Source organism: Osmerus eperlanus, chromosome 2 (assembly GCF_963692335.1).
Source record: "Osmerus eperlanus chromosome 2, fOsmEpe2.1, whole genome shotgun sequence".
NCBI lineage: Eukaryota > Metazoa > Chordata > Actinopteri > Osmeriformes > Osmeridae > Osmerus > Osmerus eperlanus.
This window is the reverse complement of record NC_085019.1, coordinates 15413928-15438153: the sequence shown is the minus strand read 5'-3', so window position 1 is coordinate 15438153 and position 24226 is coordinate 15413928. Positions and strand designations below refer to the sequence as shown.

Here is a 24226-nt window from a genome sequence, read left to right as displayed (position 1 = left end):
AATTGACCTGGTTCTTCATTTTTTTATATCTACAACTGCGCACAGCAATGCGCACCTATGGTGTACCTTGGGATGGCCCATTGGTTACTCACCCATTTCACACGGCATTGAACAAACCTAGTGGTTTAGTCTCTTCCACTTATGCTATCCTGACAAAGGCTTCTCTAAACCTCTATCCATTATCAGCCTGTGGGAGGGGGACCTGTCATTTAATGGCAGCAAACTGAATTGGCAACTTATTTGGCACAATACGCTGCTATCCTCTAGAAACCCCAACCACCAAGTTATTAACTTTAATTGTATCCATCAGACATACTATACTCCTCGCACATTACATAAAATGAAAGCTTTATCTTCACCAATCTGCTGTTTATGCACTCATAATACCTTGGGCACCTTTCTTCACATGGTATGGGAATGCCCAGTGGTTGCAGACTTCTGGAAGAACGTTTGTGGTATGTTGTCTACCATATTTTCAAAAATAATCCCATACTTACCTTCTGTCCTCTTACTTAATGACAGCTCTAACCTAGATCTTTCTATCAGTCAGAGACGCTTCTGGTTGGCCGGCTTCACAACTGCAAAAAGTGTTTCTGTCTCTACAGAAGTGAACTGATTCTGTTCATCCTTGGGGTCCTTGGGGTAGGGTGGGGGGGCTGGTGGGTAGGTAAGAAGGGGAGGCGGGAGGGACAGAGGGATGGTGGAATTTATTTATTTACTTTTCTCTGTTTGTACTGTCCCAGAGGAGGACAACTTAGTCTTTGTTTCTTTTTGTTGTTATTGTTGTTGTTGCTCTGTTATATCGGTTTGGACTACTGTAATGCAAAATGAATATGTACGCTTAACTTCTCTCCTCTGTGAAATACGTTTATATCCACATCCCTATATCTTAACTCTAAATTCCAATAAAACATTCATCACCCCAAACATTATACTAACAGTAACCCAGATTAAGGGAGTTTTTTTGCAAAAGTTCCAAGGTTTAAATTTGGCTGATTTCCCCTGTGCCCCATAACTCCAAAATGCCTGAAAATTTGAATACATGCCTTATTTCTCATGGGGAACAAAAAAGCCTCAAGGACCCATAAGGTCCACCATGATGATTATGCTGTACTGTCCAAATTTGGTACAACCTTCAAAACCATTCTCCCCATGAACCATAGATCCAATCGACTTAAATTATCCAAGCCTGATAACGACCATTCATTTGAATCAGGTGTGTTGGAGCAGGGAAACATCTAAAACATGCAGGGCAGGGGGTCCCGAGGACCAGGATTGAGAACCACTGGCATAGAGGATAGAGAGACTGACTTGTTACCTTATGCTCACAAGTTCAAATCCCATTCAGCCTATTGTTGTTGGCCAAACATGAAGTAGTTTTGCTCTCTTGTTGTCCCAACTCTTGATCTTCTACAATGTACATTTTTATTAGATTTTGCGGAGGAACCCGCATCGATGCTTGCAGCTATATTTTTCTATTGTGATTCCATTATAAAACTTTCATAACTTTTTTCACCTAAATAATTTCACACTGTTTACATACTTTCACACTGTTTATGCTAAAAACACTTTTTTCACCTTCATACTGCTGACATACTTCTGTCTGCTATGATATTGATAACTGTTATGCAATATACTCCACTATATTTGCTAATTTTTTTAGCTTCAAACATTTTCTGTTTCTTTCAATTTGTAATACTTTTAACGCTTAACCCTTGTGTTATCTTCGGGTCATTCTGACCCATCAGTCATTGTGACCCACCGTCGTATTGCGACAACTTTACCGCATACCAAAACAAAGTGAATCATTTTCTTTTAACCGGTGGGCTGTCTCAGACCCCCCACATTGCGATGGTTAAAAGAAAATTATTTTTATTTGTTTTTGTATTGGGTAAAATTGGGTAAACACAACGATGGTTCGTTATGAACCTTTGGGTCATGTGACCCGAAGGCAGCACAAGGGTTAAAAATGCATGAAAGTCAATAAGATACTGTTTTCATCACGCTTGTTTTCTCCTTTTTCATCAGTAAGAAAATATTGCAATGCATAACAATGACAAATATAATTTTAACACTTCTCACCAATTTGTTTTTAAAGCAACACTTTCACATTCATACCGCTGACATACTTTTGTCTGCTATAACGATAACTTATGCAATATACTCTTCATCACTATATTTGCAAATGTTTCTAACTTCAAACTTTTTTCTGTTTCTCAGTCTTTCATTCTTTAATACTTTTAACACTTAAATTATGAAAGTCAATAAGATACTGTTATCACTCTTTTTTTCAACAATAAGAAAATATTGCAATGCATAACAATGACAGATATACTTTTAACACTTTTTCACCATTTGGTTTTAAAGCAACACTTTTTTTCACCGTCATACTTTCACTGTTTTAGCTAAAAACATCTTTCCAACGTTATTGCAGACCCTTGTGTGCTATGACATGGATAACTGTTATGCAATATACTATTTTCTCACTATATTTGCTCAAGTAGAGAGCTAGAAACACTGTTCCAGTGTTTGAAGTAAGATTCTCTTCATCACTTTTGTTCCACTTTTTCAACAGTAAAAAAATATCGCAAGGCATAACAATTACATATATACTTTTCACACTTTTTCACTATTTAGTTTTTAAAGCAACACTTTTTTTCACCTTACTTTCACACTGTTTACATATTCTCACACTGTTTAAGCTATAAACACATTTCCAACGTTATTGCCGACATACTTTAGTTAATGTCATTAATAACTTTCAACACTTTCTCACCTACATACTTTCACAACATACTCTCACATTGTTTATTGCACAAACCTCTCACATACTATTCAAGCCATCAAAACAAAATCTTTTCAACTGCTTTCAGCAAACACACACATTTTCTTCAGGAAATGTACCTTTTCTAGTTGTCTTTGAATGAAATAAGGACATTTGTTCATAATTTACATTTAAAATATATAATGTTATACTGTTTTATGGAACCATTTGATTTACGCTGGAAATATGTTGGATGACACAATAGCAATGAGTGCAACTGAGGTGGAGTCCATAACAACATTTTGTTAAATGTAATATTTGTAGATAGAATATTTGAATCTAACCATATAACCTAACCCATATAACCTAACTGTGTGTTGTCATGCATCATGTATTGAAACAGATTAAATACAGAGGTTTAATACAGATTTGCGTTCTGTGTACTTGACTTTAAGAGGGTAGGACTTGGGAGTTGAGCTGCAGGACTTTTGAGTTCAACTGTTGGACTCTAGAATAGACACTAATTAGTCTTCTATAATGAAAACATAGATCATGTTCATGTGTTGGTTGTTGATTACAAATAAAAATCCAAGCACCTGAAATAACTTTACTTGACTAACAATGACCTAAGAGATGGGGAAGGAGGTTATCACCAGCCTACTGTCTTCCAATTATATCAGGGACATGGTATAATACTAGTTTGTCACCACAAGGGCACAATCAAATAGATCACTGACACCTGCCATCCTTTTCTTCCTGTCTCAGTATGGTAAAAAAGAGTAAGAAATGTACTTTTTAATCAACATTTCATTATGGTTTATTATTTTACAATACATAGTGGATGCTTCATAGACAATAGCCATTTGAAATAATGACATCAATAATATTCTAACTCACAAAACACTGTAAACCAACATAGTAATACTCTTTATATATTGTTAATGATTAACAAGTAATCAATAAAACACAGCTCTCTATACAATACTGACTTGGCCAAATAAGACTGGCACCATCGTCATCATTATGAAGGCTTAATGACAATTTAGCAGAAGCCTCAGACTAGAGCTCTCCACAACATTTCAACCTGCCCACAATATTCAAAAATATTAGAGGCATTCAAGACTATGGAAATACCTTGTACTGTACATCAACTATGGGTTCTGTTGTTTTAAAAAAGGATAACGAAAAAACATACTAAGATGCCCTGCCCACATGGGCGTGGCTTTACGTAGACATTGCGCCAAAAATACATACTATTGCTACTATTTGGGGAGGAATGATATCTTGAAAAGTACATGTTGTACTACATGTTATATAGTACCACTGTTGTACATCTTGATAGCCTGTTAGTGAAGATATTGTTAATGAGTATTTTTCAATAGATTCTAGTTTTATAGTATGAAACCTGCAATACTTGAGTAAAAAGTTGGGAAATTACACAACATGCGGGCACATTAATAACCTTTACATTATTATCCCATTGTCCTTCACAAAATCACATTGGTTAGGGTTAAAACATTTCAGGCAAAGCTGAAAAACTGTTTTGTAAAAACACACTTTTTTAAGGATGGGTAATTATTAGATGTGTACATCCTATTTCTGCACATAAAGGAATTGATAAGCTTAATTTCAAATACAATTTGCTTTCTATTAATGAAATACCCATGGAGGGAACTGCTTCGAAAATTGGTATTTGAAAAGCTTGAATCACAATAAGAGCAATTGATATTACTATTATGTGCTTTCAAATGGGGTTTCCAAATAAATGGCTAAGACACTATGGATGAACTGCCATGCGAGGAACAAGTATGAGAAGAAAGAAAAGCGTTCTGTGAGAAAATCTGTGTGCTTCATGAACCTCCTTATTGTGCTCTCCCTCCCCAGTTGGGCTGACCATATTTAAGTTGGGTTGGGACAGGGTTGTGTTTAGTTGGCTTCTAGTTGTGTTCTGCCAGAACATCATTGAAGATGTTGAGGAAAAGGTGAACGTGGTACTCCTTAAAGACCAGAGATGGACGGAACCGAATCGAGCAGTCGCCACAACCCCCCAGGAGAACCCCTGTGTCAAAAAAGAGAAACATACATCAGCAAGTCCCTGAATTTGTTTATCTGTGAGAGGAGAGAGAACAACATTACTGCATCCCTTCTATGGTGTACCTCAGGGGTACCTCCTTGGACCAGTTTCTTATTCTCCATCATCCATCATCATCCTCCCTATGGTATTCAATAACCTACTTCTTATGAGGATTCCATGTGGATTTAAACATACTTTTACAGTATACATACAGCTTCTAAATCAAAAACAAATGGTTGATAATGAAGTTTTACCTTTGTCCCTGGCCTTAAGGAGGATACTGTTACGTGTTGCATCATTGCAAATGTCAATGGCACAGAATGTCCCCTGTCCTCGAGCGCGGCTCAACAGGTTAGGGTACTGTGCCTGGGAGGGAAAAGAGAAGGCAGTAGATGCACACAGAGATCCAGAGAGTGTGTGCAGATCCATAACTTGTTTTACAAACTAACCTGTAGTGCATAAAGCCCCTGCAGCAAGGCTTTCCCAGAGCGCGTGACCTCTTCCAGAAGATTCTCTCTACGGATTACATTCAGGACCTCTGCCAGGAACAAGTTCTTAGAGGGGTCTCCCATCCACGTATTAAAGATGCGGTAAGCCTGGGAGAGAACACATGCAAAAACAATGTAAACTAGAGAGTACAATTTCTGGGGAAATTGTAGGGTGTGCTTGCTTGCATCGGTTGCACAGGGGTCCGTTTTTTAATGCCATTTTTACAACTGATATTTCTGTATATTTTATATAAAAATGCATAGGACCTACTTATTATTTATAAAGATGACATAGATTTAAAAGCATCATTTTTTTTGCTGCTCATTTACAACTCAAAATACGAGTGAAGTGTAGAATGAAATGTCTTCTCATTTCCCCTGCAAGAGGCAGCCTCATAGCTGAATCAAAACGAATAAATTTGGCAGACTGGTGTAAAAATTGACCTAATCTCTATGACTTAAACGTCCTTTTAAGTTTTTCCCTTCTCGTGATATTTTCAGGCATTTAGCCCACTCATATTGCATTCATTCATTAATAAAGAACCCCCTTTGAAGATTATTCTACGACGTTACCGGCAGTAGAAGATGGAATCGTGATTCAAACAGTACCATCTGCTAACTGAAAATATGCCCACCAAAAACGCAAATAAGCTTTACATTTATTTAGTGGAAAATCGCTCATTCATAAAAAGCTCACTGGTAGCGATCATTGTCAGTAACAACGCAAAATGCGATATAGCCCTGTGTGGAGAAGCTGCCCCGGTAAATTGTACTACTACGGTACAGTACTAGACTACTGCTGTGTTCGTCTTGGTAGCGATTGCGTTGGTTGAATTGGATGTAACGTTCCGTTGTACGGTTTAGGCTGAAATTAATTATTTTCATGAACAGATTGACAAAGTTTAGGCAATGAAGTTCAGGTTAGTAGTTAGATAGACTTTTGATTAAAGTAAGTTGAGTGCCGAACATGTTCTGTCGCCGTTTGACTGTGAGCTGTGTAGATGTTTTTGTAGTGTGTCTCGCGTAGGCTACAGCGTTGCAGTGAGCAACACTGGTTTGAAACCAGCCAACGTGTTCCTTCTGCTTTCCTGGTGCGTGTTTGTTTGGTTGCCACGGCGATGGAGCAGCTGTGATCGCTAACGAGCTGGGCAGAGAGAATAACTAATGTGTAGCTAGAATCCACACCTCAAACAAGTTAACCTCGCTTTCTCTGACGAATTTTACCCACCTTTCCATTGAAGTTAGTGAGAGAATTTGAAAGGCTGCTCTCGCTTCAAGGCTCATAGCTGAAAATCTGTAAATGTGAGCTCGTTAGTAGTTACATTGGCTGAAAGAGGACAGTTTTTCCTACATTTTAAGGTATAACTTGTTTCTGTAAGTTAAACTATATGAACGTTAGAGGAATTTGTTTGACAATTTAGTTGAATATCAGAAAAAGAGCAGCCAGCAGAGTGTGCCACTCTGCTTGCGGCTCATTCATAAAAATCAAGAAGGAGCAAACATTTTAATGTATTTCAAACTGTCATAATTCAAAATTGGCTGAATATTTGAAAAAGCTGAATCATTTGGGAATAGCTGAATGTCTTGTGAACATTTTAAAGGTTGAATGGTGTCTCTAGCTGAAAGTATGGTGAAGTAGTTACGTTTGAAAGAGGATGAAGCTTTTTAATGATTCGAAAGGATTTACCATTTTAATGGGAGAATAATTTGCACAAAAACCTTAATGTCTTAAAAAGTATAAAAGTGAGAAATACCAAAAGTCATAGCCAACATCTCCTGAAGGAGCTGAACGTTTTGATACAAAAACTGTAGGAATCGATGAAAGTATGCAGAACTAGTTAAAGGCCAAAAAACGCCGGCCGAAAGGTATTTTTGAAAGGGGCTGGAGCAGCATTCCAACAATGATTTGAAAGGATTTACCATTACTTTTAAAGGGAGAATAATTTGCACAAAAACCTTAATATTTTAAAAAGTATAAAAGTGAGAAATGAGAAAATACCCGCAAGCTGAAATGAATTTCAAAAATGTGTGAGTCACACAAAAGAGGCAGTGTGGAAGCTGAACTGCATCATCTTAACAAAGCTAAGAGCTAAAATAGCCTACAATGTGGGAGAAGCTGAAAGCTGAACTGTTAAACAGAAGAAGAAGTAGGCTAGCTAGTCGTAACAAGAATATTATCGTTTTAACAGATGAAATTATAGTTGGGATAGTAATAGCAGTAGCAGATGTAGCCTACCATTGAGTGTGTTTACTCGGCTTTCTTAGTAGGATTCAATGTGTTGATGGAATGGAACATACAGCAGTAGAGCCGATACAGGAAGAGACGGCGAAGAGGAAGGATGTTGCAGAAGGATGATGGTGCAAGTTTTGGCCGTGGAGCATACAACGATTAATCAAAAAGAAGACGCGTTTATTGAGTAATCGCATAACTAATTACACATGTAAACGGAGTAATCGTATTATTGGTATAAACCGACAATTGCTAATAATCGTGTTTCTCATGGTCAAGTAAACGTACCAATCACCTGTGTGAGAGACTGAGTGGTGCGTGTCTGTCGTTACGGTGATGGTGCAGCTATGATTGCTAACGCGCTGAGGGCATAGAATAAGAGAAATGTAGCTAGAATCCACACCTCAAACAAGATAACCTAGACGCACAACTGTACGTCCAATCCAAAATATAAGGATATTTTCCGAGACCCGACTCTGCCGAAACCAGAGATATTCTTTATATGTCTGTGCAGTCAGAAATATGACTCTACCTGCAGTTTCAAAAACGTGTTCCTTTTGCTTTCCTGGTGCTTGTTTGTTTGGTTGCCACGGTGATGGCGCAGCTGTGATAGCTAACGAGCTAGGCAGAGAGAAAAACGAACATTTACCTAGCATCCACACCTCAAACAAGTTGACCTAGACGCAAAACTATACGTCCAATCCAAAATATAAGGATATTTTCAGAGACCCAAGACTCTGCCGAAACCAGAGATGTCCTTTATATGTCTGTGCGGTCAGAAATACGACTCTATCGGCAGTTTCAAAATCTTGTTCCTTCTTGCTTTCTCTGACTGATTTTACTCACCTCTCCATTGAAGTTAGTGAGAGAATTTGAAAGGCTGCTCTCGCTTCAAGGCTCATAGCTGAAAATCTGTTTATCGGCTATTGTTCCTACAATTTACATGATTAACCTGTGACCATGTACCGTCCTGTAACTGGTGTTTCAGCAAATCTATTTCAAGATTGTAGGCGGTCAATGTTGACCAAACAACCGAAAATAATTCCTATGGTTTGAAGGAAGATGGGAAACTGAACAGTGTATTAACAATAACCAAAAAATGCCAATACCAATGGAATTACAGTTATTTGACTCTATGGGTTAAATCAGAGCAAAAATGGTCAAAGTAAGGTTAAATAATATAATCATTTAATCAAATTGCAAATGAATGAAATCAATGAAGGTTAACTCTTACCTACTCTACCATGATTATTGTAAACCAGATAGAAAGCAAGAGGTGAGGAAGAAGGAGTAGAACAATCCAGAGCTGAGGAGAAGGTCTCAGGAGCTCAAGAATCCACATATGCTTCACAATTCCTTTTATACCCAAGAACAACTAATCACACCACAATCTTGACCCTTACTTATCAACATGACTAGCAATGCTACAGTAAGTTACACAATAATGTGTGATAGCCAACAAGTTGAGACCATTCATCCAGTAACTCCATATTTCACCATATGAAAGGTGGGGGCAGATTGATAGCCTTACAAGATCAGCCTTTATTCTTCTGCCCTAAGTACACAATCTCTTGGTCAAAATAGAAATTAAGCAAATTCAACAATTAATATTCATATAGGCTATTGTTCCTACAATTAACATCACCTGTGACCATGCATCATCCTGTAACTGGTGTTTCAGTAAATCTTTTTCAAGATTTGCCTTTATTCTTCTACCCAAGTAGGCCTACACCATCTCTTGGTCAGTTTTTGGCACTTTCTTCATGGTGCAGTTTGTACAACTCCTATACTTGTAACTGGGAATACATGAGATTGCATTACATTTCACAGTTCCACATGCAGCATTCACCTACCATTAAATTAACATCTCACTGTATACTGCATCCATGCTCCGTTCAACAGGATCAGAATGTGCACATTTTTTTATATTCATTATTCTCATGATGTCAGTGTAACTGACAATTCCACACATGTTTAGTATGCCAGGATTAAAAACTGTTTTCAAGAGGTTTTCTCAGGAGACTGAGAGCATTAGGCACGTGTGCACACGCACAGTGCGTGTGTGTATGTGGGCGTGTCCCATGTCCATGTGTGTACGTGCTGATCTGGAGTCAGTTTGGTAGGATTTGGGTATAAATAAATTACTTCATTTAAAATATGGATTTTTATTTAAAGATTCATGTAATTTGCATGCAAAATAGGTCTACGCTAACCAGTGGACACAAATTCAACCCGCGGCAACACTTCAAAAGTAGCCCAATACCGCGGGAAAACCGCGGACCTGGCAACACTGATCACAAGCGTATAGCCTAAGCAAAATATGTCTTACCTGTTCGTAGTATGTTTTTATATTTAATATTACATTGAACATGCTATTTTATTAAGTCCACCACTTTTTCTCCTGTAATATTAACGGACAGTGGGGTTAAATGTTTAATGTATGGACTGGCTATTACATTCAAATGTATGCATTGACTTGGCAGTTTGTCTCCCACGCCAATTGTATAACGCTGCTACAGCCGTGTTGCTTTTTTCCGGAATATGTGCTCAGATTGACCATAAACACGAAATAAAACATAAAAACATCTGAAGTGTGGTGGGACAACGTTTTTTGTTCCCGGGTGCCATGGTGGATCCTAGTATCGGTGCTCCATTGATGTTGGCTTTTAATAGTTCTCATGCCCGCACTTAACTCAGAGTGGACGTACTCTGAGTTGAGTTAACAAATTCAAATCCGCTTTTCTGGAACCGAGTTTTCGGAATTTCCCAATTTAGAGTAACTCAACTCAGAGTTCAGGGTTAGGCTCAGAGTTTGTTAAACCCGCTACCTGGAACACCCCCCTGGGCTGACCACTATCTTACTGGAGGCTGCGGTCCATCAGGACCAATACCACACGCCACAAAAACAGTTTCTTCCCTTCCGCTGTTGGCCTCTTCAACTAGGCCAAGGGTTCACACTGACTTCATGACTCAATGTCCTTAAAACACACTGCTTTTTGCACTACACTATACAATCTTGTACCATTTGTATTTTTTGTAATATTTGTATTTTGTGTATTTTTATATTGTAAATTACTGCAACTTATATTTTATTTTATATTTTATTGTATAGTTTATTTTAAATTCTAATTTCACTTAGTACTGCTAGTTATGTACCCTTAGTATAGTTAGTCCTCATATTTAAATTTTAGATTCTTATATGTTTAATGTTTGGCCCTTCCAGCCAAAGCAAATTCCTTGTCTGTGCAAACTTTCATGGCGAATAAAATCCATTCTGATTCTGAGAGGCCATCAAAGATGTTTAACGTTATCTGTATTAAGTGAATCATATGGTCAAGCTTAGAGGGGTCAGAGAGCGCACACACGCACTCACAAACACGCACGCACGCGTGCAAGGTCTATGCAATGGAGCCAATGAAAGGAGAGCCATGTGACAGTTGCATGCCTGTGTATTAACCAATGACTGTGGATAGCGGTTTCGTTTAAATGGTTAGCTAGCCCAACATGCTAGCAGACAAACTTTGCATCACCATGGCGTGCGGTCTTTTTGTCTCCTTGTGGCCGGCCGCAAGCAATAAAGCTTTCTTAACTTCTTCACCGATTGACTGTGCTATACTTGATAAAGATGAATATGTCTTACAATGGGTTATTCTGATCATTGTTGATGTCAGTGCTGCTAGTGAACACTTCAGCTTTCTGCTAGAGCTTTAGCTGCTCAGTTGTAGTGCTAGATGCTACCTGGATTGTCCTACAGAAGGTATGCATAGTAAGGTGTGAGACGTGGGTGTCCAATGATCTCTTCGAATGACAGCTAACCACTTCAATTTTATTTCCTTTTCTTTTGGTATAGAATTAAATACCAGTCCAGGGTTCCTCTTTCAGCTGTTGTTGCAGCCACAACATATTGCAGGCATGACTCGGTCGGTTGGAAAGATGGCGGCGCAAAGCTATAGTGAGGTCATGTTACCCAAACGAATACAGACCCCTTGAGGATCGTTAGGGGGGGTATGAGTGTGTGTGTTGCACCTTGTCAGCCTGGAGCTCATCTTTATGGTAGTAGCCACCAGTGAGTAACTTCTTGCTGAAGGAGACAATGTCTGCTGGGTCTTCCAAGCCCCAGTGTTCGTGGGCCCAAAACTTTCCTGTTCCTCCTCCCCCTGTCTGCACCTCGTCCACGTGGAAGGCACAGCCTTGCTGGGATGACAGGAGAAGGTGGGGGAGGTAAATGGAAGAGGATATAAAAATGCAAACCAAGTTTGCAAGTTATTTTTTAATCATTTACTACAAATCTAGTAGCCCCCATGGCTCATGAAACAATACCTACCTTCCGTGTGATGTTCCGTAGCTTTTTGAAGAAGTCTGGGGAGGCGTGGTTATCCCCTCCCTCCGCTTGTATTGGCTCTATCACAATACCGGCCACAGGCTTTCCCTTTTGTCTCCATTTGACAATCAGGTCCTCAACCTGAGAGACACAAACTTCAATACAAAGTTTTAGGCACACTCTCACACATCAATGCAAACAAACACACCTCCTCCAGGCATCGGGCTTCCTCTTGGGCATTATCCTTGACAAAGTCCTCCAGGGGGTACTTGAGTTTAGGGAAGGGAGCGATGGGCCAATCAAACGAGGGAATGTCCAGCTTGTGAATGGCTTTGGAGTGTGTTGTTGCCAGGCAACCTAAAAATTCAACATATCATATTCCGTAGGTCAATGTTCAAAAGCCTGTAGAACAGAGTTCAAATTGAGGGAGAGGTGGGCAAGGCATCCAGTGTCATGCCATCCCCTCTCAGACAACTGCCAATATATTTCCAAGCAAATAACTATAGTGCTGTCACAAGATATTATATTGTTATTATTCCATATATCATTTACATTTAGTCATTTAGCAGACGCTCTTATCCAGAGCGACTTACAGTAAGTAAAGGGACATTCCCCTGAGGCAAGTAGGGTGAAGTGCCTTGCCCAAGGACACAATGTCATTTTGCACGGCCGGGAATCGAACTGGCAACCTTCAGATTACTAGCTCGATTCCCTAACCGCTCAGCCACCTGACTCCCAATTAGCAATCTAGCTACCAACAGTATATATTCTTATTTCCTATCTTGTAATCCTTTTAGCAACAATAGTAAGTCACAGACAACTGCTACACTTCTAGTCACAGTGTTCTATCCACCCCAAAAATAGATAAATTATTATAAATTCAATTCTCCAGCATATAATGTCCTGGAATCTTAATGCAGAACAACAAGGCTACTGGCAATTCTGACATCAAGAAAACAAGAAAAACTTGAACTGGGTAAAAACATAACCCATGCCAGGGTGAACATATACCATGTCCAGCAGAGCATCAATATAAGAGTGCCAGACATATGCAATATTCAGAAATTAAGTTGCATGGAAATGTAAAGCTCAAAGCTGCTTCTTTTTTTTCCCAAGTGTAACATTTCTTACCCATGGTCCTCCCATGAAATCCACCCATGAAGGACAAGATGCTGAGGTCTGGACAGCCAGGGGACTAAGAAAAACAGAAAGAAAGTCAGAGCAGAACAATCAGACATCAAAATCTCTTGAATAGAATCTCTCTAACTGGCTAATATACATCTCTCTATTAATGGCAGGAATCTGTGTGTGTGTGTGTTTATATAATGGGATTTTAGGGTAGCAAGTTTCCCACGATTATCTCAAGAACACTACAAAGTGTCACTACAAAGTTCTAATTTAACAGGTGTCGTTTTCAGAACCGAAGGGAGTGCAGTGCCACGTTTGATGTTTGGATAAGTGCTTCGAGATCCCTAAAAATAATTTGCCACCAGTTTTGCAATGGATCCCTTTCAGCCATTTTGAGCTGGCACTATCAATTGTGTTGAGCTGCACTATAGGCTACACAGTCAGAGCCGATCCTGACCTCCATGTGGCCCTACGCAAAATTCTGCTAAGGAGCCCTCCTACCTGACCTGTGAGCAATGTAAACTATTTGCCATTGCTAGTCACACCTGACACCCCAGTACCCCTACTACAGTTATCCCTCCTTTAACCCAAACAGTTCACAAATCACTCATATGATGCATTTACATTTACATTTAGTAATTTAGCAGACGCTCTTATCCAGAGCGACTTACAGTACAGTAAGTACAGGGACATTCCCCCGAAGCAAGTAGGGCGAAGTGCCTTGCCCAACGTCATTTGGTTTGCACAGCCAGGAATCGAACCAGCAACCTTCTGATTACAAGCCTGATTCCCTAACCGCTCAGCCATCTGACTCCCGATGCCCCTTATCCCCTTGGGCAGTCAAACCTCTGTTAAATCAGAGGACCCCAGAGGACAACGGAATTGACAAAACCTGACTTATGGACGTACAAAAACATTTTTCTCAAGGACTACACTGTTCGTGGACACTACAAGATACAAGGGGGGGGAGGCAGAGGGGGGCAGAGGGGTAGAGACAAACCTTGCCTAGGGCGCCAAATGTGCTAGGACCGGCACTGCTTGTGACATTGGCATGCAGTAATTTACATTGTGTATGTTTGATTAGATTACATGTTAAACTGACTATTGTTAGTTTAGCACTAGATTCCAGTTCATTTAGACAAGGCCTGATTATTCTCCCTCTTCCCGCTTTTTTCATCGTGTTCCATTGTTTGTCCCGGTAGTTCAAATTGTTAGCCTATCCAACTCTTACTAAACCAATAACAATATCCAGTACTGTTCATTATATTTCCATTTTATTTCAATAAATCATTGTCTATAATTTTAACTCACGTAATTTGTTCACTCACGTTATCTGATATGCTCTTCTTAAACAAATTCATTCAATTCGACTAGCCTACACCCCGCTACAAAGCCCATTATTGATGGTCCCCTCAGAGGTTTCTGCTGGAAAGTGCAAGCTTCATTTCGCGCACTCGCATATGAACACATGTTCACACAAGACGCAGTTCTACACTCACCGGCCACTTTATTAGGTACACTTCTTAAATTTCTTGTTAACACAAATAGCCAATCACATGGCAGCAACTCAATGCATTTATCTTATGATGGCTACTTCCAGCAGGATAATGCACCATGTCACAAAGCTCAAATCATCTCAAACTTGTTTCTTAAACATGACAATGAGTTCACTGTAATCCAATGTCCTCCACAGTCACCAGGTTTCAATCCAATAGAGCACCTTTGGGATGTGGTGGAACGGGAGATTCGCATCATGGATGTGCAGCCGACAAATCTGCAGTAATGTCATGTCAATATGGAACAAAATCTCTGAGGAATATTTCCAACACCTTGTTGAAAGTGTGCAACGAAGAATTAACCCGTTAAGGAGTAGCGTCACAAATATGTGATAGTTCGAATGTGGGTCCCACAGGGTAACATCATAAAAATTTGATTTCGAACATTCTAATTGAATATTTTCCGATAGACAAAAACTATGCAACAAACGCTTTAGTATGGCTTCGAAATGTACTAATGAGAAGGCTAACAGGTAAGACTACCATGGTAGTATGTCGGAAAAATTGAAGATGTAACACTTTTATTCTGTATAAAATGATACTGTGTTTATCTCTGTGTACAAAGAGAGGCCTACCCTGAAATCTGAACTCTGGGTAAACATACAAGACTTTATACTTTATCTTGGGGCTGAGGACTACCGTATTTTACGGAAAATAAGTCACGGCTTGTACTCCGATTTTACAGTTTTCTTGTGCGGCTTATATTTCGAAGCGGCTTATAGTCCGGTTTTAGAACAAAAAAGTTGCTTCTCTCAAGATCTCTACTGACCGTGCAGCTAAATTTATGCTCAACACTTGAACAGGGACTTATTACTTGAAAGAGGAATTATTTAGGCTACTGTGTTGTCTCAGTTACACTATCAGGGCTTGGAAATACAGTGACTTGCTAAAGTAGGCAAATGGCTAGTAGAACATATGATTTCATAATAATTTCAGTTAATCAAACCCAGTGAAATGTTATAGGCTAGGCTAGCTAGCAAAATAACGCTAGCATCGCTAACAACATTACTAATTCAACTTTGGTAGTCTAACCGAGCTCTTTGTAAGTTCGTTTTAGATATAATTGTATATGATAGTGTGGAAAATAAGACACGGACGCGGTCTCTTTTCATAACTTGTATTTTACCACTGCTCTTCCTGACATCGCCATTCGAAAAGCCCTCACTGATTTCACGTAATGCTTTCAGCATCAAGCCTACGGCAACTCCCGAGGGACAAAACACCCTTGTCCGTTGTCACATAGAAAGGTCTGCTACAGTAGGCTATCCTCAGGATTTGCAAGCTAGCTAAACTTATAATGTATCTAAATAATTTTGTAGACATAACAATGGATTCTGCCACTAAATGAGTGACTTGGATTTATTTCTGGACATACTATCCACAATCGAAGTGTGTTACACAATGCTGTAAGATCGCCTACACTCGTGCATTGCTCGTGGTACCCAGAATGCCCTGCGGCAAGCTGAAAAGCTACTAAGTTAAGGGCATTAGCTTAGTTAAATAAGCATTGTTTGGAATTCTATTGTTGTGTTCGTTCTGTTTTGATATGTGTAATGCTATGGTCTACGGTTAAATATTAGTTAGATAATTTGAGTGTTCACCCTGATTGGGAATGTAGTCTAGTTAGATCGCTATCCAAGCTGTCCGCAGCCATAGCATCAACGTGCAAGTGACCAATTGTTAGCATTGGGCCACGCAACATTGTTTGCTTATAAAGTGCGGCTTGTACTCCAGTGCGGCTTATAGAGGGTTATCCCCGACGTCACGTTCTTAGCGGTAACCCGGATGCGTGGCCATTGTGGAGGCACTCGGTGTAAAAAACTGACAGAGTACAATGGAGTTTTGTGCGCTTTGGATACTTTAAGTGACTGTAGCCATGTCTAAACAACCTAAAATCTCATCAAAACGCGTCCAAGATGCAAAGGCATATAGGGAAGGACTTGGACCAAAAGAAAAGGCGCGATATTTCGAGAAATCACGATTTATTGGCGGTGCAGATCCCTACGAGTTAGCTCCCTCTTCTTGGATCCGTGACGACCCGGTGATTCTTCCTTCAGTTGCATATCCCGATATAGTCAACTACCTGGTTTTCTCGCCGAGCCCATACACAGCGGAAGACCTTAAATCCTATAAAGGTTTGGAGGCCTATAACCAGATGGTGTGTGGATGGGTGAGGGAGACGCAGTACCAAGTTATTAACGACCGTTGTGTTGTGAAGGCCAAAGTAAGTAATGCAATAACGTAACCAAGGTTAGGTTGATTAAAGAGGTCGAAAACCCTCTATACAAACACAAAGTGCTCATTCTGGGGGGGTGCGGCTTGTACACGATGCGGCTTATTTACCGTAAAATACGGTAAGAAGAGGGGGGTTTGTTTGTTTAAAGGAGATACTGTTTGACAGAGCTAGAAGGAAGACTGAGGTCTGGTGACCATTTGCTTGACACCTATGTGAAGGAGCTTTTACGACATCAGGACCGGAGATTCTGCTGTTGCGTTTTAATCAAGGTTGATGTCATAAACACGCACACACGTAAACACGCACGCACGCCAGGTCTATGCAAGGGAGCCAATGAAGGAAGAGCCATGGGACATTTGCATGCCTTTGTTTTAGCCAATGACTGTAAAGAGCGGGTTTGTTTAAATAGGTTGCTAGCACAACATGCTAGTGGACAAACTTTGTAGCACAATGGCGTGTGATGTTTTGTCTCCTTGCGTCCGGCCGCACGCAATAAAGCTTTCTTAACTTGTTCACCGACTCACTGTGCAATGCTTGATAGATTAATATTTCTGACATAGTAGTATTGATATGAGTATTATGCTCGGTATCTTAGCCCGGAAGCTAACTAAAGTTAGCTAGCTACCGTTTCGGAAAAATAACTTGCACTGTGGGGACCGTCGGAAATATTTTGAACTCATGCATCTAATGGTTAAGGCAGCTCATTCTCTCAATCTTCAGCACGGGTTGTCATCCTGAAGCTTCGAAGTCGGCTATCAAGAATTCTTTTTTATTATTAAGAATTTTTAATTTTTAACGTCCAAGAGCAATCTGCTTGGCACTTCGGTTCGATGTCGGCTCATCCACGGCCACTTAAAGCCCTTCTCAGGGCTCACTGTTAGTGCTGTCATCATGATGGCGGTCGGGACAAACACGATCTCTGCTTTGTGTTTTTACACAATAATATGTGCAACAAAGATCCTAGGAAAGGCTCTGCCCTCCATGCTACTCTTTCCTCGAAAGACAAAGCATGGTCTTATGCACGGTGCTTCTCCCGATTTAGCCGCATCCATTTCTAAGAAGCTCTCTCTCAATGTCAGGAAGACTAAGGAGATGATTGTGGACTATACGAGGCGGCAGGAGGAGGAGCATGCACCCCCCTACACATCAACGGATCCGAAGTGGAAAAGGTCAGCTGCTTCAGGCTCCTCGGGGGGGAACATCAGCAATTATGTCACCTGGTCTGCTCACACGGACACGGCGGTCAAAGCGGCCTGGAAACTCCTCCTCTTCCTGAGGACACTGAAGAAGTTTGGCATGGACTAAGTCATCCTCACTCATTTCTACAGATGCACAAAAGAGAGAATAATGACTGATTGCATCACAGTGTGGTATGGGAGCTGCACAGACAGGGACCGCAAGGTCCTATGCAGTGTGGTCAGGTCTGCCGAGTTCATCATCGGCAGGAAGCTCCCAGCCCTACAGGACACCTACCACCACCAGCATAATTGCTCCCCACTTTAGGTTAGTATAGGTCTAAGGTTAGTATAGGTTATTATGTGTATTAGAGGTTTAGTATACTGTATTGTATATTATTTTGTATATTTAGGAGGTTTATTATATTTTTGCTTATCATAGGTGAAATTTATGTTCTGTAATTTATGTTCTGAGTACTTACAGTTAGGTCCATAAATATTTGGACATTGACACCATTTTCATCATTTTGGCTCTGTATACCACCACAATGGATTTGAAATGAAACAATCAAGATGTGCTTTAAGTGCAGACTTTCAACTTTAATTTCAGGGTATTTACATCCAAATCAGGTGAACGGTGTAGGAATTACAATACATTTTATATGTGGCCCCCCCCTTTTTAAGGGACCAAAAGTAATTGGACAATTGGCTGCTCAGCTGTTCCATGGCCAGGTGTATGTTATTCCCTCATGGGAGTTTGTTATTTCATTGACAAGGAGCAGATAAAAGGTCTAGAGTTCATTTCAAGTATGGTATTTGTGTTTGGATCCTGTTGCCGTCAACTCTCAATATGAAGTCCAAAGAGCTGTCACCATCAGTGAAGCAAGCCATCGTTAGGCTGAAAAATCAAAACAAACCTATCAGAGAGATAGCAAAAACATTAGGGGTGGCCAAATCAACTGTTTGGTACATTCTTAAAAAGAAAGAACGCACTGGTGAGCTCAGCAACACCAAAAGACCCGGAAGACCACGGAAAACAACTGTGGTGGATGACAGAAGAATTCTTTCCCTGGTGAAGAAAAACCCCTTCACAACAGTTGGCCAGATCAAGAACACTCTCCAGGAGGTAGGCGTATCTGTGTCAAAGTCAAAAATTAAGAGAAGACTTCACCAGAGTAAATACAGAGGGTTCACCACAAGATGTAAACCATTGGTGAGTCTCAAAAACAGGAAGACCAGATTAGAGTTTGCCAAAAAACATCTAAAAGACCCTGTACAGTTCTGGAACAACATCCTATGGACAGATGAGACCAAGATCAACTTGTACCTGAATGATGATAAGAGAAGAGTATGGAGAAGGGAAGGAACTGCTCATGATCCAAAGCATACCACCTCATCAGTGAAGCATGGTGGAGGTAGTGTTATGGCGTGGGCATGTATGGCTGCCATTGGAACTGGTTCCCTTGTATTTATCGATGATGTGACTGCTGACAAAAGCAGTAGGATGAATTCTGAAGTGTTTCTGGCAATATTATCTGCTCAGATTCAGCCAAATGCTTCAGAACTCATAGGACGGCGCTTCACAGTGCAGATGGACAATGACCCGAAGCATACTGCGAAAGCAACCAAAGAGTTTTTTAAGGCAAAGAAGTGGAATGTTCTGCAATGGCCAAGTCAATCACCTGACCTAAATCCAATTGAGCATGCATTTCACTTGCTAAAGACAAAACTGAAGGGAAAATGCCCCAAGAACAAGCAGGAACTGAAGACAGTTGCAGTAGAGGCCTGGCAGCGCATCACCAGGGACGAAACCCAGCATCTGGTGATGTCTATGGGTTCCAGACTTCAGGCTGTCATTGACTGCAAAGGATTTGCAACCAAGTATTAACAGTGACAATTAGATTTATGATTGTTAGTTTGTCCAATTATTTTTGGTCCCTTAAAAAGGGGGGGGCCACATATAAAGTGTTGTAATTCCTACACCGTTCACCTGATTTGGATGTAAATACCCTGAAATTAAAGCTGAAAGTCTGCACTTAAAGCACATCTTGATTGTTTCATTTCAAATACATTGTGGTGGTATACAGAGCCAAAATGATGAAAATTGTGTCAATGTCCAAATATTTATGGACCTAACTGTATATGTTATGCCAGGTTGCTTTGCGTTGTCTTGTCTTAAGAAATTCAGTGCCCAGTCTGACAGTGTTGTTTTACACATCTGACAATAAAAGACTTGAACTTCAGCTAGCAAGACTGATCCTAGACAACTCCAATGTGTTTTCAAATTGCTGTTTGACAAGGGACTGGCCTCAGGTACTTTTAAAGTATGCACAATGTCTGTCTGAGATTGTCATGAAGGTTTGCCAGATTGACTCTATTCAACGTTTCCTGGCTGGTGCGTGCAGGCTCAGACCTCCTAAGAGAGTGTCTGTGCCTTTGTAGGACCCGTCCTTGGTTTTGGAGGCTCTGTGTAAACCTCCGTTTGAACCGATCAATAGCGCATCCCAGCACTTGGTTTCGCTCAAAATAGTTTACTCCTCACTGACTATGGTTAAGCGAGTGACTGACTTGTGCGCCTTTTCCACACATGCAGACTGTATGATAATCACGGGTGACCAGACAAAAGCAGTGTTGCGCCCTAATCTAGTGTTTGTGCCCAAAGTCATCAGTTGTATGTTCAGGGCACAGAGCTGTGAGCGTTTTTTCCCCCCTCCGCATAGTGGAGAGGAGGATGAACGATTGCACAAGTTGTGTCCGGTATGCATGCTCTCGCGCTACTTGGACTGCACCTACCAAGTCTTCCCTCTAGTTACTAATCTGCTATGGTGAATCAAAGGCTGAGAAACCTCTGTCTACACAGAGGCTCTCCCACTGGCTCCTCGACCCCATTTGCTACGGAGTATGAGGTAATGGACTGTCCCGCATCACTTGGCTTCTCACCCTATCTCTAAGGGAGAGCCCGGACACCCTGCGGAGAAAACTCATTTCGGCCGCTTGTATTCGTGATCTCGTTCTTTCGGTCACTACCCACAGTTCGTGACCATAGGTGAGGGTAGGAACGTAGATCGACTGGTAAATAGAGAGCTTCGCCTTTTGACTCAGCTCCTTCTTCACCACGACGGACCAATGCAGAGCCCGCATGCAGGCGCACCGATCCGCCTGTTGATCTCGCGCTCCATTCTTCCCTCACTCGGGAACAAGACCGCGAGATACTTGAACTCCTCCCCTTGGGTCAAGATCTCCTCCCCGACCCGGAGATTGCACTCCACCCTTTTCCGGTCGATAACCATGGGCTCAGATTTGGAGGTGCTGATTCCCATCCCAGCCGCTTCGCATTCGGTTGCGAACCGCTCCAGTGAGAGCTGAAGGTCACGGCCCGATGAAGCCATCAGGACCACATCATCCGCAAAAAGCAGCGACCCGATCCTGAGGTCACTAGACAATCCGACGGAGCCTCCTCTCCAGAACCCCTGAATAGACTTTCCCAGGGAGGCTGAGGAGTGTGATCCCCCTAAAGTTGGAGCACACCCTCCGGTCCCCCTTTTTAAAGAGGGGAACCACCACCCCGGTCTGCCAGTCCAGAGGCACTGTCCCCGATGTCCACGCGATGTTGCAGAGTCGTGTCAACCAAGACAGCCCTACAACATCCAGAGCCTTAAGGAACTCCAGGCGGACCTCATCCACCCCAGGGGCCCTGCCACCGCGGAGCTTTTCAACCACCTCGGCGACCTCAGCCCCAGAGCTAGAAAGGCCCCCCCCGATGTCCCCAGACTCTGCCTCCACTTCGGAAAGCGTGTTGGTGGAATTAAGGGGTCTTCAAAGTATTCCTTCCACCGATCCAGGACGTCCCCCGTCGAGGTCAGCAGCGCACCATCCCCACCATATACAGCGTTGACAGTGCACTGCTTCCCCCTCCTGAGTCGCCGGATGGTGGTCCAGAACCTTTACGAAGCCGTTCGGAAGTCGTTCTCCATGGCCTCGCCGAACTCCTCCCACGCCTGGGTTTTTGCCCCCGCGACCGCCAAAGCCGCATTCTGCTTGGCCTGCCGGTACACATCAGCTGCCTCTGGAGTCCTACCAGCCAACAAAGTCCGATAGGCCTCCTTCTTCAGCTTGACGAGATCCCTCACCTCCAGCGTCCACCACCGGGTTCGAGGGTTAATGCCGTGACATGCACCGACCACCTTGCGGCCGCAGCTCCGGTCAGCCGCCTCAACAATGGAGGCCCGGAACATGGCCCATTCGGACTCAATGTCCCCGGCCCCCCCCGAGACATGATCGAAGCACTCCCGGAGGTGGGAGTTGAAGCTCCTTCTGAAAGGGGATTCTGCCAGCCGTTCCCAGCAGTCCCTCACAATACGTTTGGGCCTGCCAGGCCTGACCGGCGTCCTCCCCCACCATCGTAGCCAACTCACCACCAGGTGGTGATCGGTTGACTGCTCCGCCCCTCTCCTCACCCGAGTGTCCAAGACATTCGGCCTCAGGTCCGACGACACGACTACAAATTCGATCATCGAACTGAGACCTCATATATGGACACCCTTATGCTTGAACATGGTTCGTTATGGACAAGCCGTGTCTAGCACAGAAGTCCAACAACAAAACACCGCTCGGGTTCAGATCGGGGGGGCCGTTCCTCCCAATCACGCCCCTCCAGGTATCACTGTCATTGCCCACATGAGCATTGAAGTCCCCCAGGAGGACGAGGGCACCTCCGGGAGGAGCGCTTTCCAGCACCCCCCCCAGAGACTCCAAAAAGGGTGGGTACTCTGAGCTGCCGTTTGGTGCGTAAGCACATACAACAGTGAGGACCCGTCCCCCCACCCGAAGGTGGAGGGAGGCTACCCTCTCGTCCACCGGGGTGAACCCCAACGTACAGGCGCTGAACCGAGGGGAAACAAGTATTCCCACCCCAGCTCGACGCCTCTCACCAAGGGCAACTCCAGAGTGGAAAAGAGTCCAGCCCCTCTCAAGGAGACTGGTTCCGGAGCCGATGCTATGCGTCAAGGCGAGGCCGACTATATCTAGCCGGAACCTCTCTACCTCGCGCACCATCTCAGGCTCCTTTCCCGCCAGCGAGGTGATGTTCCACATCCCTAGAGCTAGCTTCTGCAGCCGAGGATGGGACCGCCAAGGCCCCCGCCTTCGGCCGCCGCCTGTCTCACACTGCACCCGACCCCATGACCCCTCCTGCAGATGGTGAGCCCACTGGAAGGGGGTCCCACGTTGCCTCTTCGGGCTGTGCCCGGCCGGGCCCCATGGGAAAAGGCCCGGCCACCAGGCGCTAGCCATCGAGCCCCACCCCCGGGCCTGGCTCCAGGGGGGGGGCCCCCGGTGACCCGCGTCCGGGCAAGGGCAACTTGGAACCATTGTTATTTTTCTTCATGGTAGATTTTTTTTGGAGCCACGCTTTGTCTGGTCCTTCACCTGGAACCAGTTTGCCTTGGGTGACCCTACCAGGGGCATAAAGCCCCTGACAACTTAGCTTCCAGGATCATTAGGACACGCAAACCCCTCCACCGCGGTAAGGTGGTGACTCAGGAACGTCTTCACAGTTCATTTGTTAATACTTGATGGATGTTGCGTCTTCCTCCTTCACTTACTCTGTCCTCAGCCCTGAGGACAGAGTGACTGAGGAGTCACTTGGGCTAGCCCCTTGCGAATTTTTTGTTGGTTCGTTCTGAGGGGTTTTTCCTGTGACAAACTCTTCTTGTGTGTTTCGAAATGTTGTAGTCAAGACCACCTAAACCGAGACCAAGTCATGACCAAGACCAGAGTGCATCGAGACCGAGTAAAGACCAAGACCACTCAAAATACACAAGCAGTAGGGTTTGACTAGGTAAAAAGTTTGATTTGATCTGTAATTGTATTTTAACGAAAAATGTGCAATTTTAAAGTAGTGCCGTGTGCTTATGGCCAGGCAAAACAGCTTATTTAATGTTATTTATTAATTTTTTGTTAGAGGCACATTAGTATTCAGTCTCTGCTTTCACATCTCTCTCTCACCCAAGTGAAGGAGTGGGTACCGCGGCGTTTAACTTAACACTATTGAGTCGGGAGAGCTATGCAGTGACATGAGATCTTTATATTCATCATTACCTACATAGCTTTATGTGGCCTGGCTCGTTATCACAAACAAAATCTGGCAAGCAACTAAAACTAATGCCCTGAAACATAAAGTATGGTACATATCTAATACTCGCTAAATCTCTTTGTGTAATGGGGGAAGAGATTTCTAAATTTTGGTACGGAGG

General features: G+C 42.5%; 1 protein-coding gene across 1 annotated transcript in view; it reads right to left on the bottom strand.

Moving 5' to 3' along the window:
* Positions 1-3565: 3565 nt before the first annotated feature.
* The window catches only part of LOC134013843 (4-aminobutyrate aminotransferase, mitochondrial-like), an 87927-nt gene continuing 67266 nt past the window's right edge, over positions 3566-24226 (bottom strand). The window contains exons 11-17 of the mRNA XM_062453589.1: positions 13009-13072; positions 12086-12234; positions 11881-12018; positions 11583-11750; positions 5288-5434; positions 5093-5204; positions 3566-4823 (exon numbers count right to left, since the gene is read on the bottom strand). Coding sequence (XP_062309573.1) covers positions 4702-4823; positions 5093-5204; positions 5288-5434; positions 11583-11750; positions 11881-12018; positions 12086-12234; positions 13009-13072 — 900 coding nt within the window. The 3' untranslated portion in view covers positions 3566-4701. The remainder of the gene's footprint in view (positions 4824-5092; positions 5205-5287; positions 5435-11582; positions 11751-11880; positions 12019-12085; positions 12235-13008; positions 13073-24226) is intronic.